This window comes from Micromys minutus (assembly GCF_963924665.1).
Source record: "Micromys minutus genome assembly, chromosome: 33".
NCBI lineage: Eukaryota > Metazoa > Chordata > Mammalia > Rodentia > Muridae > Micromys > Micromys minutus.
In genome coordinates, this window is record NC_137968.1 from 2,680,611 (window position 1) to 2,695,050 (window position 14,440).

Below are 14,440 nucleotides of genomic sequence, written 5' to 3' on the forward strand. Positions count from 1 at the left end.
TATTCTGTGCGCATGTGTGTGAGAACACCAGCTCATACGGCTGACCCTGTGTAAAAAAAAAGACTGCTTCAAATATTACTTTTATGTCGTAGTAAAGTGGAAATGCCTTTTATAACAAAATTATAAAATTGTACTATCGCCCAGAGATAACTACCACCACCATGTCTTTATAGTCTTAGTCTGTCTCCGGATAATTTTAATAGCCTACACGTGTATACATTTATAAATTTAAAACATAAGCTATATTATATTTAAATATCTTAAGTATACAATGACTATAATTAATAAAAATATACTAAATTCAATATACTAAAATATATTAAATATCTTATATGTAAACATATTAATTTATAAATATTTAAATATGAATCTAGCATATAATATATATATACAAATATACATATACATAGTAGCATGCTTATATATTATATATAATATTTATATATAATCATATTTATATATTATATATATGCAGATATAAGTAGTTAAGATGAGGATATGATCATGTACCTATGGCTTTGTAACTATATTTTTTATCTCAATAACTTACAATGGATATGAAATATTCTTCTAGACCTATCTTTAATGTTTTAGATTTATTTCATATATATGAGTGTTGTGCCTGGAACCTGCACAGGTCAGAAGCAGCATCAGGCCCCCGGGACTAGAGTCACAGACCCTCGTGAGCTGCCACATGGCTCCAGGAATTGAGCCCAGTCCTCAGTAGCTCTGGGCCGTCCGTCCGTTAGCACCAACCGCATATGACTGCTAGTGTAGCCAGCTCGCCTCCCTGTTTGTTTTTAAAAACTGCGGCCATGAGATAAACTGCCAATATTTTAAAAAGAAACGCTCCTTTTAAAAGGAAGCGTTATGCAGAGTGTTATAAATTTTGTTCCTGAAGGTGAAAGCGCATCATTATGGGCTTCTTTTCTTTATGACTTCCTAGGCTTTGACTCACGGTACAGCCAATACAGAACTTCTCCAACAAAAGAACTACTCAAATTTCATTTAAAAACCTTATTTATATAAAAATAAAAACCAGTAAAACCATCATTTGGAGTATCTCTCCCATTTTGAACTTTGTCTTAGATGTCTCTCTTTTTTGCATATATGTACATATGTGTAAATACATGTAATGTAAGTAGGTTCACATGACATGAGTTTTTGTTTTGTTTTGTACAGACAGGGTCTCTTTGTACAGCCCTGGCTGTCCTGGAAGTCTCTGTGTTGACCCAGCTGACCTTGAACTCACAGAAGCCTGCCTCTGCCTCCTGAGTGTGGGATTGAAGGTGAGAGAGATTTGACAACGCTTGACGTTAGTGCTTTCATTCTGTATACTTGTGGGTCCCGAACAGCGACTGCAGCTTCTATGTGTCTGCGTACATTTAATGCTATGTTTTTGTGGACCCACCATGACTTGCCTGGTCGGTTGAGCTGGGCACAGTGGCACGTACATATAATACCTCCCAGCTTGTGAGACGCAGTGTCGGGAGAGGCTGGTGGGCTCAGACCACACTCAGCTGCGTGCTAGGGAAGGGCCACTTTGGTGACTTAATATCTTAGCCATTCCTATGTTTTTTTTTTTAACTGACATTTTCAATTTACTGTATTTTTCTTTGTTAAAATCTGTTCCTACAGGCATGGTAGTTTCTTTTTGTTCAGAAGATGCAACTGACCTCTTGACAACGAATGTGATTCCAGAAAATAATGGGTACCGATTAAAGGAGCATCCTTTGGTGTAGGGCTTAAGTCTCTGATCTTAGGAGAGAGAAACAAATGGCCTTGGTTTGCCCGACTATGCCGAACGTGTCATTATAACTCTGATCTGTCAAATGTAGCGAGCATGCTAGGCAAAGGACAGGACGGCGACCCTCAAGTCCCTGTCGCACCACTGTGCATGTCACTAAAGTCTCCTTCCGGCAGGATAAATGGTGGCGAGTGTCCCCAGGATTCCAAACAGGTTTTCTCAGTGCAGAGAGTCTTACCTCAGCCTTCTTGGAAAGTGTTTCTTTATGCAGAGCTTGTAGCTTTCTGAAGTATGTGGAGTCTAGCTGCCGGGTCTCTTCTTGAAGTTCCACCTAAAAAACAAGACTTAGAATACTGGTAGAATGTGCTTTATGAAAGGGGGGACAGAACACACTTTACCAAAACCAGTGGGGTTTGTGCAAAGAGATAAAGTGCACATGATAAAGTTCCATGTCGGGCTGGAGCGATGGCTCAGTGGTTAGAGCACCGACTGCTCTTCCAGAGGTCCTGAGTTCAAATCCCAGCAACCACGTGGTGGCTCCCAACCATCCGTAATGGGATCTGCTGCCCTCTTCTGGTGTGTCTGAAGACAGCTACAGTGTATTCACACACACAAAATAACTCATAAAAAAAAAAGAAAGCTCTGTGTCATTAAAAATATTAGGTACAATGAAGTGACAGCTCAGATGTACACTAGGAAGAATGGAAGCTTTCTATTCAATGACATAGTTGCTGTGGGTGTCCTCTCCTCCCCGAGTACACACAGATGACGTAAACATGCTGGTCACGGTTTGTTTCGAACCCACATAACAGAGCGGGAGAGAGCGAAGGACAGTACTGTCTCTTCCCAGCAGTCGGTAAAATGACCGCTCACAGCACGTCAGTCTTCCCATCAATAATGCACCGTTTTCTCCAGGCAAAGAAAACACAGCCCGGCTGGTTAGCTGCCTGGTTAGCTGGCTGGTTAGCTGCCTGGTTAGCTGGCTGGTTAGCTGCCTGGTTAGCTGGCTGGTTAGCTGCCTGGTTAGCTGGCTGGTTAGCTGCCTGGTTAGCTGCCTGGTTAGCTGCCTGGTTAGCTGCCTGGTTAGCTGCCTGGTTAGCTGCCTGGTTAGCTGCCTGGTTAGCTGCCGGGGCTTTCTGTTTTTATACAACTAGCTTTGGTTGTCTGGTTGAAACTCCCGGGGACGAGTGTACATTACACAGTCACCTAGGCTTTTAGCCCCCTGGACTGAAGTTAAGAAAGATTAATCCATCTTACATTTTTTATAAGATCCATTATCTAATACCAAAGTGCTTCAGCTCAAAGCAATTATAATTCCAAATTCCCTTTACAATCCGAAGATCCTATAGACTTCACATTTCTTTTTAATAAATTTAGTACATTTTACAAATGAGTCAAGAGAGACTTAAAATATCACATGATATCCTATTTTTTTCTAGTGTAATCTATATATTCATAGAGTAGAGGGGATGCTATGTTAATTTTTTTAGAGTTGCAAGAATTAAAAAATAAAAGTTTAATTACTTTGATTACTGAATTGATGTGGGCTTTAGAGTTGTTTTAGTCGCAGTCCAATAGGGTGGGTCTATGCAAAGTGTTTCTCTATTAATCCTCTAGTAATTACTTCATTTATTCTTCTTGATAGACAATTTAAGTCCTTCCATAAATATTAATAAACAAGAACAACACAGTAACCACCCCACCTCCACATACAACGACCTCACACAGCAGGGATGTGTTTACCAGATCCTGAATATATGATTCAGAAGGAATAGCTAAGGCTATTTATTCATCCATCCATGATAATAATAAAAATATCCCGGTGCCAGGGTTTAACATGACATCGTTTGGGATGTAAAGAGCCGTGTGGAAACGTATCCCTCGGAGCTCTGGGGTGTGATGGCCTTTAAACAGAAGCCCGAGGTTCTGCCTTCATGACGTGTGGGAGGATTTAGCCTTCCTACGGATGTGATGTCTACTGTAGCCCACGCGACATAAAACGAAAGGACTCTTCCTCGCTAACCCCGGGCCCACGGCAGGAGAATGAGTGTGGAGGGCAACACCCGTCTCCCTAGTCTGCCTAAAGTAAAAGCTCACGTTTCACTTTTGAGAACTTTCGTGCAGAAAGCTAGGAAAACTGGCAAGCAGAAAAAGATTAAAAGGTAAGCAGTTACTGAGCATGCTCCCAGCCGTCCTTGGCCCATCTGAGGCCATCCATGTCCCACGGCACTGTCGACGTGGCCACCATACCTGACTGTAAGCCACCTGGTCTGACAGCACCATCTGTGTCCATGGTTCCAGAAGGTTGAGAAGGATAAACTCCTCAGCCACGTCAAAGAGGTCCTCAAACGGTGGCTGCATCCTCATGTAAATGTCTTTCTTCCTTTCCTGCTGGAGCCCGATGTCTAGACTGGCGGACGGAGCAATGTACGTGGCAAAGAGATACTGAGGGGGGAGAGGCAGAGGGATGCAGGGAAGCATAGTGGTTAGCAACGACAGCAGAGCTGTGTATGGATGCTCGTGCGTAGGATACATCAGGGCCTCTCCCCTCTTTTCCACTAGAATTAGCAACTGGACACAGGTGTCTCAGATAACAAGTGTCTAAGGAGACACTTTGCTTGGCAGTGTGGGTGTGCCTTGTGTGGCATTACAATTCAATCCTGCGTGTCAGGCAAATACTCTACCACTGAGTGACAGACACCCCAGCCTTCTAAACTTTAAAAGCAGCATCCTTTGAAAGCCTGCCCTCCCAGCACTCGGGGAAGAGGCAGGAAGGTCAGTTCAAGGTCACTTCGGCTCCATGGTGAGGTGGAGGCCAACATGGGCTGCAACAGTTTCTCAAACTAAAAAAGAAACAAAAGTCAAGGTCCTGTGGCCTGAAAGTCCAGCTATTGGGGCTCCTCTAATCTAGATGCCAAATTTCCAGCCAGCTTCACTGCAGAGTTCCAAGAATGGCTACGTGACCTCTTTGGGGCATAGAATGTCTCCACTGGTGTCCAAAGCTGTGGAACGGATACAGGAAGGTGAGTGGAGTGAACGGGAAGATGTGCCCGGGGCTCCCGATGGCCTCCCACAGATGTCTGTTGTCTGCTCAGTCATAGTTACCATTCCTCGGAAGCAAGTTTAATAACACTGCCATATCACTATCGTGTGTGTGTGTGTGTGTGTGTGTGTGTGTGTGTGTGTGTGTGTGTGTGTGTGTGTGTGTGTGTACACATTTTAAGGCACAGGAAGTGCTGTTCCTCACATGACTCAGACCTGCAGGACCAGCAGAGGTCAGGACCCGAGAAAAGGCCCAGAAGAGTCCAGAGGAGTTCACAAGAGGTGCAGAAATCCAAGGGAACTATGAAGAAAGAACTTTGAGCCTCACCCTGTCACCTGCAGAACCCCAGTAACTCTGGGCTCCTCCCCCACCTCCCCTATACCACACCACTCGGAATCTGCTAGAGAACCCAAGGACCCTGAGCGACTTTCCTCTTCAGCTCAGTGCATCTTACTACAATTAGATCTGTTGGTGTTTTTATCTCGTTTCCTATTATTTAATTTCTGTTCTTGCGCTATTCCTCTTGGTGGCTTTGCTTTTTCTCAGTGTTACTTCCATTCTCCACCCTGTTTGCTCTAAGGCATACTTTACTCCTAAATCTGTTCCTTCTAATTCTAACCTTCCCTACGAGCATCCCCACTCTCCCCTCTGACCTACTTTATTTAACTCACTTTTTCACTGTCAACATTTAGTTCTTATACTAACCTACCCTACTTCCCTCCCACCCCTGAGGGGGGTAACTACACCCTGAGCACAATCCACACTGTTTTTGGTTTGCTTGTCCTCCAACAGTTGTTGAAGCCGGAGCGGCCCCAATTGCCCACAGCAGAAGACACCCTGAGCTCCCGGAGTAAGCATTTCCTCAAGGACGCACTTCCACCACCGAGCCTCTTGTGAGCTTTGTATTGAAATACTTCAAGTAAGGGACAATGTTATGCCTAACGTGTAAATTCTCACACAGGAGCGTAAGGAACATGAAAAACCAAGGCAGTGTATGACTAAGAGAAGAATTCACCAAAAAGGCAGAAACAGTAAAGAAAAATCAGCCTGAAATGTCTAAGGGAAAAGGCACTAAGTCAATAAAACACAGGAAGGTCTCGGCATCATTCTGGGTCAGGACAGGCAGAGCAGTGAAGTCCGAAAACAAAGGGGAGGGGGTGGGCAACACGGTGTAGACACAGTCAAAAGAGGGTGCCAGTGCACGTCAGGGCTTACAAGAAGGTCTGGAAGACCCCAGTCTACAGGACCTTGTTCGGAAGGCATAGAAAACCTTTTCAAAAGGGTCATGCAGAAGATATCCCAGTTAAGGAAAGAGACACCAAGACAGGCAAAAGAAGAGGAGAAGGCAGAAAAGCAAAGGCGACTGGCAAAATTAAAAGAGAAGGTTGAAAAGAATGTCAGTAGAGATCCCGCTGGGAAGAGCGAACCAAAAAGATAGGTTCCTCAGGCTCTGGGCCACTTCTCCATATCCCACACAGGGCCATTCCAACCTGGTGACAAGGAATCTAGAGGGACTGTGAGATAATCCAATTGCTAGTCACTTGATAAGAATGTTAGTATGTTGCTATTTCAGGTGAAGGTGATCAACTGTGCTATTTAAGTATCACTACCTTAGGCTGGTTATTGTGCTGTAAATGAAGAGGTTTAAGTGTCTTACAGTATTGTGAATATTTTGTTTCTACAAAGATGGTAGATGTCAGCCTGTTATTTAAATAACTTTCATATAAACAAGTTTGTGTTACAAATTATTTAATGTTACTAAATTATTCCATTTAAATACTCAAAGTATTTCAAAGATGTTTTTTATCATGGCTTAGTAACATAATTTGGGAGAATCAATCTTTTGTAAGCCAAAATTTTGTTACTTTTATAACTTGGAAGTCATTAAGCTTGAGTAACAAAATCATGTCTTTTTGTTTTCCTTTTTTACAAAGACTTGTTCATTTTAACAAAATGGTAATTTGTTTATTGTTTTGTTTTTGTGTAATGGATATTTTGTCTTTGATTAAAGCATGTTTTGTTTTATATGGAGATTATTTTAAATACCTTCCCTTCCTACATGTACCTTATTCATATATTATGATGTCATCCTCTGGGTTTCCTGAGACTATGTCAAATTTCCTTTCAACCTTTTTGGAATCCACAGATTTATAAAATATTTGTGTCTTTGTACCTTTAAAAAAAAAAAAAAAAAGGAAAGAGTCTCCAATCTAGATACTGGAGACAGCTAACAACCAGAGAGAGAAGACCAAAAATAAGAACCTCCCTCCTCATATTACAGCTAAAACATTGACTGTAAAGAACAAAGAGAAGATATTTAAAGTTGCAAGAGAAAGAGAAAGACCAAGTCACATACAATAGCAGATTCATTAGCTGAAACTTTGAAAAACTCAAAAGGTTATGGGCAGGTAGATTTCAAGTTCTGAATGGCAACAGCCAACCTAAACTGCTACACCAAGCAAATCTATCACAGTTGAAGGAAAAATAACAACTTTCCATAATTAAAAAAAGAAACTTATGACTATTTAACCACCTCTACCGAAGATACTTAAAGAAATCTTACATAATTAAGAGAAAATAAACCTATCCATGATGTACAGGAAAGAATGAACCACACTACAATATTAATATTTAATTAAATATTAATTATAAAAATTAAAGCATGAGGAAAAAACAAGCACTACAACATCAACGAATTAATGCACACCTCCCAGAAACATCTCTGAACATTAACAGTCCCAGCTCCCTGGTCAGAAATCATTAGATCACATGGAACACTGGGGACCACGTGTTTGTTACCTCCAAGAAACACACCTCAGCACAAAAGACAGACACTGCCATCAAATAAATGGGTCCAAATGTCAGTAGACATAGGGATAAGCAAGTGTCACCGCTGTAACATCTGACTACATAGATTTCAAAACTAGTGAGAAAAGATAAAGGTCACTATCTGTGACTGAGAGACCAGTCCATCACGGGCACATTATGATTCTAAAGTGACAACTGACCCAAGGAAGGTCCTGGGTGTCAAAATCTCACTCTCACCAACTGACCAGTCACCCACCAAAACACAAGAGAAACACCTCAACTAAGTGACATTAAGGACCAAATGTGCTTAATAGGTACCTACAAAGTCCTGTTCCACCCAAACACCACAAAACACACATTCTTCTCTGAAGCCCTTTCTCCAACATAGCTTATATTAGGGCACAAAGCAGATCTTAACAAAACTGGGGAAACTGAACTAGTTCCCTTGCATTCCGGCTGATCACGGGGGAATAAGAGCATAAAGGAACACAAGAGGAGCTCTAGAACGTGCTCAGACCCATGGGGGCAGAGAGCAGGGACACACTATTGACAATTAATCCCAAGTGGGTCCCAAGGAATCGAGAAGGAAATGAAACATTCTTGGAATCAAAAGCAAAGCCACAACACGTGAAGACTCATGGGCCACACTGAAGGCCTTTCAAAGAGGATGCTTTCTAGTTCTGAGTGTCTACAAGGTCAGTGTGGGGCAAGAGAGGGGCTTTAGCATGTGAGGGTGCTGTCCAGAAAACCAGAATTTAGTTCCTAAGGACCACACTAGGCAGGGTACAACTGCCTGCCTGTAATTCCTGCTTGAGAGGATTTGAACCCCTTTTCTGGTCTTAAAGGACAGCCCTGTAGGCAAACTAACCAAAAGAAACAGAAGACTCAAACTAAAAAGTAAAAGAATGAGATGAAAGGCAGCCATTAAGATGAACATCAATGAAACTCAGAAGGTCATTAGATCTTACCTAAAAATATACTTCACTAAATTGTAAAAAAATATTAAGTAATGGATAAATTTATACACACATGTGACCCATAAAAATTAAACTGGGATGAGATAAACCGTTTAAACAGATGTATAAAATGCAATGAAATTGAAGCTGTAATTAAAAGTCTCCCAACTAAAAAGTCAACACATATATTGATTCACTGGCGAATTTTACCAGACCTTAAAGAATGTTTTCCAAACTAGTCCATAAGCAATGAGGGGGCGTCACTAAACTCTTCTTGCAGAACCAGCACTTTGAGTCTAAAAATTAGACAAAGATAAAACAAAGAAAATTATAGACCAACCCCCCATGAACATAGATGCAAAAATTCTCAACAAAATACTTGCCAACTAAACTCAAGAACACATCAGAAAGATCATGAGAGTCAAGTTGGTTTTTTTCCCAGAGTTGCAGGGTTGGCTCAACATATATGAACCAACAAATGTAAATTTTATGAATGGGTTCGAAGGCAGAAATCACACGATAATCCTGACAGATACAAACAAAAGCTTATGAAAGCAACCCAGCACCAGTTCATGCTAAAAGTCCAGAAGAAACAGAAAAGGAAGGTGGCGAAGAGTCTCTATTTTGCAGTGATAGACATGACTCTATCCCTAAGAGCCTAATGACTCTACCAGATGATTCTCAGGATGTAGAAACATCTTCAGGGAAGTGGCAGGTTACTAAGTTAATATACAAACGTCAGTGGACTCCCTACATACCAATGACAAACATACCAAGAAAGAAATCGGGCTTATTCAAATTAGCCTAAAATATTGTCTGATAACCACCATATGGCTATTAAAGACTTCTATGATGACAACATACCTTACAGTTAAGAGAGACTCTGGGAGATGGAGAGACTGGAAAAGTGGGCCCTGCTGGATGGCTGAGCCTTATTGTCCTGGTCTCCTCCATTCCTTTGCTTCCTAGGAACTCGGGATACTGTTTATTATAATAAATAAATCAGCACAATCTTTAGACGTAACAAGGTTTGCTCTGTCTCCTTGACTTTTTATATTCTTTGTAAAATCACAGAGCTGAGCTCACACACGTTTTCTGCCTTCTGTGACGCTCCTTCTTGCCTCTCTAAGGTGACACAGGCAAAGGTGACACAGGGATAAAAAGAGGAAGACAGAATTTAGTTGTAGATTCTTAAAGGGTCTGGCATTCGTGGTCCTGGGGAGATGGAAGGAAGTACAGACTCACCCTAGATAAGAGGACCACGAGAGGCCGGAGAGGACCAGCTCTCCCATGGTCACTGGGTTTACCTATAGGAGCATGGGTGAGAAATGTGTGTGCGTGGCCTTATATCAGTGAAAAGTCAACCAACATGGCTGACTCCCAGAAGCTACACATGTAAGGTCCTGTCCCCCATCCCCTCCCTTCCTTTAGCTAATTTCCATATAATGTAGCACTTCCCCCAAGGCTCACAGACTGGGGGAGAATTGCATGCTGGGAGGACCACACGGGAGAGCCTGGACTTTCAGGTCACAGTTTACTGACCCTCCCCCACCCACGACTTCTACAAGGATATATTTATTAATAGGCCTGCCAGTACTCAAGGCTACCATGCAAGGTGACAATGGCCATGCCTAGGGAACGGTGTTCCACATGGTAGGAAACAAAGTGAATTTACAGTACATTCAACTGACTTCCAGCATTAAAATCTGATATAGGGCTGGAACGATTGTTGCTCTTCAGAGGACTCGAGTTCTGTCTCCAGCACCTATGTGGCAGATGGCCAGGGGTAGCAGTCCCCTCTTCTGACCCCTGAAAGCACCAGGCACGTATGCAGTATACATTCATAAACATGAAAGAAATGCATCCTTAAAGAATTTAAAATCTCAAGACTTCATTCTAAGACTCAAAGAGCAGCCTCATGACTGAGGGCAAATGTAAGGTACTCGTCTACGTAAACAAGGTAAAACACACTTAATCCGAGAGCTAAGCACCGTTACAATGTTCATAAAGATGAAATAATTTTAAGCTGATGCTGCCTAACTTTTTAAAAAGATTCATTTACCTCCATGCGCTTTGGTGTCTTTGCCCACATGAACGTCTGTGTGAGGGAGTTAGGAGGAGGGAAAGAGGAGTTACAGACCGTTGTGAGGAGAGCCACCTCTCCGGTCTGCTCTCTAACGTTCTGGTGAAATATAAAGACTACATCATGTATTTTTCAAATAGCTTGTGTGATTATGAATTAGAGCATTACCACGATATGTCAGGTCATTTGCTACTTTTCTGGACACCCAACTCTTTCTTTTCAACCATAGAAACAGCTAACAACACGGCCCCTGTGAGGAAGAAAATGCTCCCTTCATGATTAACCATAAAGCAGAGATCCACACATACACAGCTGTGGCAGACCTGATTCCAACTTAAACATCGACCTACGATGTTTTTCCCTAGGCCAGCAGCAACACGGCATTGCCTCTCTATGATCAGACTGTCTGGCACTGTATACAGCATAGTTCTTAGCTCCAACTCCCTCGGAGACACTCAAGGGTTATATAATCAGGAAATGAGCACTGAGGCCTGCCCACACCTTTCTACACCTGTGCCTGTGACTCACATTCTTGGCGAGCGTACCAACTGGGAGGGGGGTGGGCAAAAGGCCTCTCTCATAAAAAAAAAAAAAAATCTTTTCACAGCCAGGAAATTCTGGGAGCTCATTTTCTTGTTGGACCAGACTCTTAGACTATTTCACCACTAACAGGGCAAGGAGAAGAAAGGATGTGGGGCGGGTACCATGAGGCAGGAAAAAAGATGAATGGAGGGAGAAAAGGAACTAGTAAAAGGAACTCAAAGAAACCAAGACCAAAGCCAGTAAAAAGGGCACGGAAGAGGAAAGTTCCGTAAGTCCTTGGCTTTTTAGTGGGCATTACATGGAGGTAATATTTAACTTACTTTGGGGGTGGTAAGAAAAGATCTGAGTAGCCCAGGCTGGTCTTGATTCTACAACCCTCCGGCCTCTTTTCTCTGAGAACTGATACTCAGGCACATACCTGCTGCGCCCACTTAAATTATTTTTATACACTTTACCTAATCTGGCATCAAATGGGGGAGGTTTGTATTTTTACTTCCTCAAGGAAATCTCAGCTCATCATTAGAAACAACATTCTGTGTGCTCTATGTGCAGGGTAGTACCTGAGAGACAGACACACACACACACACACACACACACAGAGACACACACAGACACACAGACACACACAGACACACACACAGACACACACACAGACACACACACACACACTTTATATTTCCCGGGCCTATGCTATCTTACATGCTAGATTAAGATGTTATCAATTAATGATTTTAAAAGTCATGTTGAGAGTTAATAAGCATCTGTGGGCCGTGTGTAAGGGCCTGGATTTGACCCCAGCACCACGAAGCTAATAAGTAGTAGCAGTGACCATGGCCTTGGTACAGCGGCCACCCCTCCCTTTAAAGACACCGTGCTACGAAGACTCGCCTTTCCCATGCTGTTCCTGCAGCTGTCCCCTTCATGTCCTAAAGAGACCGCCTGCATTTCGGGACACATTGCATGGTGTCTCGCTGTCTCTGCCAGGCCAGGACCAGAAGTGAGAGAAATAGAGAACTTTAAAAGCAGAAGATGTTTTCAGACCTGAAGTTGTGAGACCGAACACCAGCTGATGGGACATCTGGCAGAGGAAATATAGAAGACACAGAGGCAGACTCGAAGGACACTAGCGTAGCTTTTCCTTTGATGGCCCAAAGACATGAAATTTATGTGTAGGAAGACGGGCATGCTAATATCCTGCCTGGCTCATCACATTAGGTACACACACATCAAAGCCCACTGTACCCATGCAAGGGTAGCGTTCTGGTGTGCTGATATAAAACATAATAACCGGCAGATTGCCAGCATGATTTGGTAATGTGACACAGGTTAGGAGAGACCACTTCTGTTTCAGCAGGCAGTGTCATCGGGAGGTCCCTTTTTTAAAAGGGCTTGTCACTTGACTAAAATGCTAAGGTCAGCAGGAAGTCGTCTGACATGCATCTTTCACAATCTTCTAGGAGTTTCCCAAGATGCCTAGCAAAAGAGCAGCAGAAATAAAGGCCTGTCTACAGCTGCCACCTGCTGCTACACGGGTCCCCTGCACTTGAGTGTCAGCAGAGCCTGCCAGGCCCCAGACAGCAGGCGGCAGGTCTCCTCCGAGGCCACTCCGTGGTCTCCTACATGGCCAATTCATGTGAAGAAAAAAGAAGGGAACTCTCTGGATCTCTGGGCTACAGAAGCGCTCTGTCTGCGTTTACGCCTATAGGCTAGAAGAGGGCGTCAGACCCCGTTAAAGATGATCACCATGTGGTTGCTGGTTGAACTCAGAGCCTTTGTGAGAACAGTCAGTGTTCTTAACTGCTGAGCCATCTAACCAGCACATTGATGTTTTGGGGGTTTTGTTTGTTTTTAAATCAACTCCCTTTAAAGTTTATAGTAAGCAAACTATGTGGGGACTTGCTAATCCTGGAGCAAAAATAAGGTACCATCTTTGAGAGGTACAATTAAGGGGCCACTAAACAGTTTCTAAAATGCAGGTGAAATTCTGAAGGTGGAGGTTAGGGTTCCCGGCTCTATTGGTAAGGAGACTTAAAATGGGGAGGTTCAGGATGAGCTTTCTCCATCCCTACCTCTTCCTCCATCAGGAGAGCGGTACGGTGGCTCGGCCAAGCTCACGGGAGCTAAACAAAAACTCTCAGAAATTCTGTGAACGATTACACTTAGTCATTATCAAAAGTTAAATTATATAACCTTTTTCTTTTTTTAGTTGTAGAAATGACATCAAAATTGAACACGGTGAACACTTAAAACTCCCAATAAGTCTCAGCACATTCCACAGTTGTGACGCCGTCTGCCTGTGAAGTACAAGCCGTTGGAACCAGGGTACGGTGGTGTGTACAAATCTGCCCAGTCATACCGGGTGCTGAGAATCACTTTACACCCAGACGTGAGTGCAGGTTACCCCCTGCCGGAACTATCATACCACAAGAAAGATGGTTCTTTTTCTGTACCAGGACTCCTAAAGGACAGGAAACGGGATGGGATGAGCAGTACATGACATCACCTAGTTCTAACATTTCCTGGGGGTAAAGCCACATAGCTAGAATACGCCACACCCCGCCATCGCGCACCAATGTATAACACTTTCCTTACAAACTGTTTCTTGTATCCCAGTTATGAAAATGTGGACTGTAATGCGGGTCTCAGTCGTGTGATCGGCGTAAAGGAATCTGGAGGAGAGCTGAGCAGTGCTTCCTTACACGTGGCTCCCCACGCTCTGAGGAGCATCCGGAAACGGGCAGAGCCAAACGTCACATGTTGACTTTAGCGTCCGTCTAGTCTGCGAGTCAGAAGAAGGAAAGGATGCAGCGGGAGAGAGCGTGTCCGTTTTCCCTCCCGAGAAAGTAGAAAGATGGGTCTTAACCCGGAGCCTGTCCTGCCTGAGAGCCAGCTCTGTTCCCAGATCACCCTGTGCAGCTCACACCCTGCTGAGCTCGGAACTCTCTGCTCTTGGAATTTATACAGAACACAGGGGATGAAACTGTTCCCCAAAGCAAAGGGGAGCTCTAGGGGTGTTTATAACGTCGCTAGGAATGCCCCGGCAGCAGACACTTTCAGAGATCACAAATTTTGGCAAAAGGAGAAGTGTGTTTTTACAACCACTCTAGCAGGCACAGAACCTTGTGATCTGAGTTCATGAGACAGAAAAAAAAAAAAAAAAAGCCAAATAATCCAACCTCTTTTCCCCCTGCAAAAGGAGGGGGGGAAAATGATGGTTTTAATGACTTCTTACATCCCAGTAGGAGCTCAAAAAGATGACT

The 14,440-nt window shown here is 43.2% G+C and overlaps 1 protein-coding gene across 1 annotated transcript in view; it reads right to left on the reverse strand.

Moving 5' to 3' along the window:
- RGS22 (regulator of G protein signaling 22) overlaps positions 1-14,440 on the reverse strand; it is a gene marked incomplete at both ends in the record, with an annotated part of 138,470 nt that overhangs the window by 70,436 nt on the left and 53,594 nt on the right. The window contains 2 exons of the mRNA XM_080909406.1: positions 1,986-2,078; positions 3,998-4,192. Of these exons, the coding sequence (XP_080765532.1) occupies positions 1,986-2,078; positions 3,998-4,192 (288 nt within the window). The remainder of the gene's footprint in view (positions 1-1,985; positions 2,079-3,997; positions 4,193-14,440) is intronic.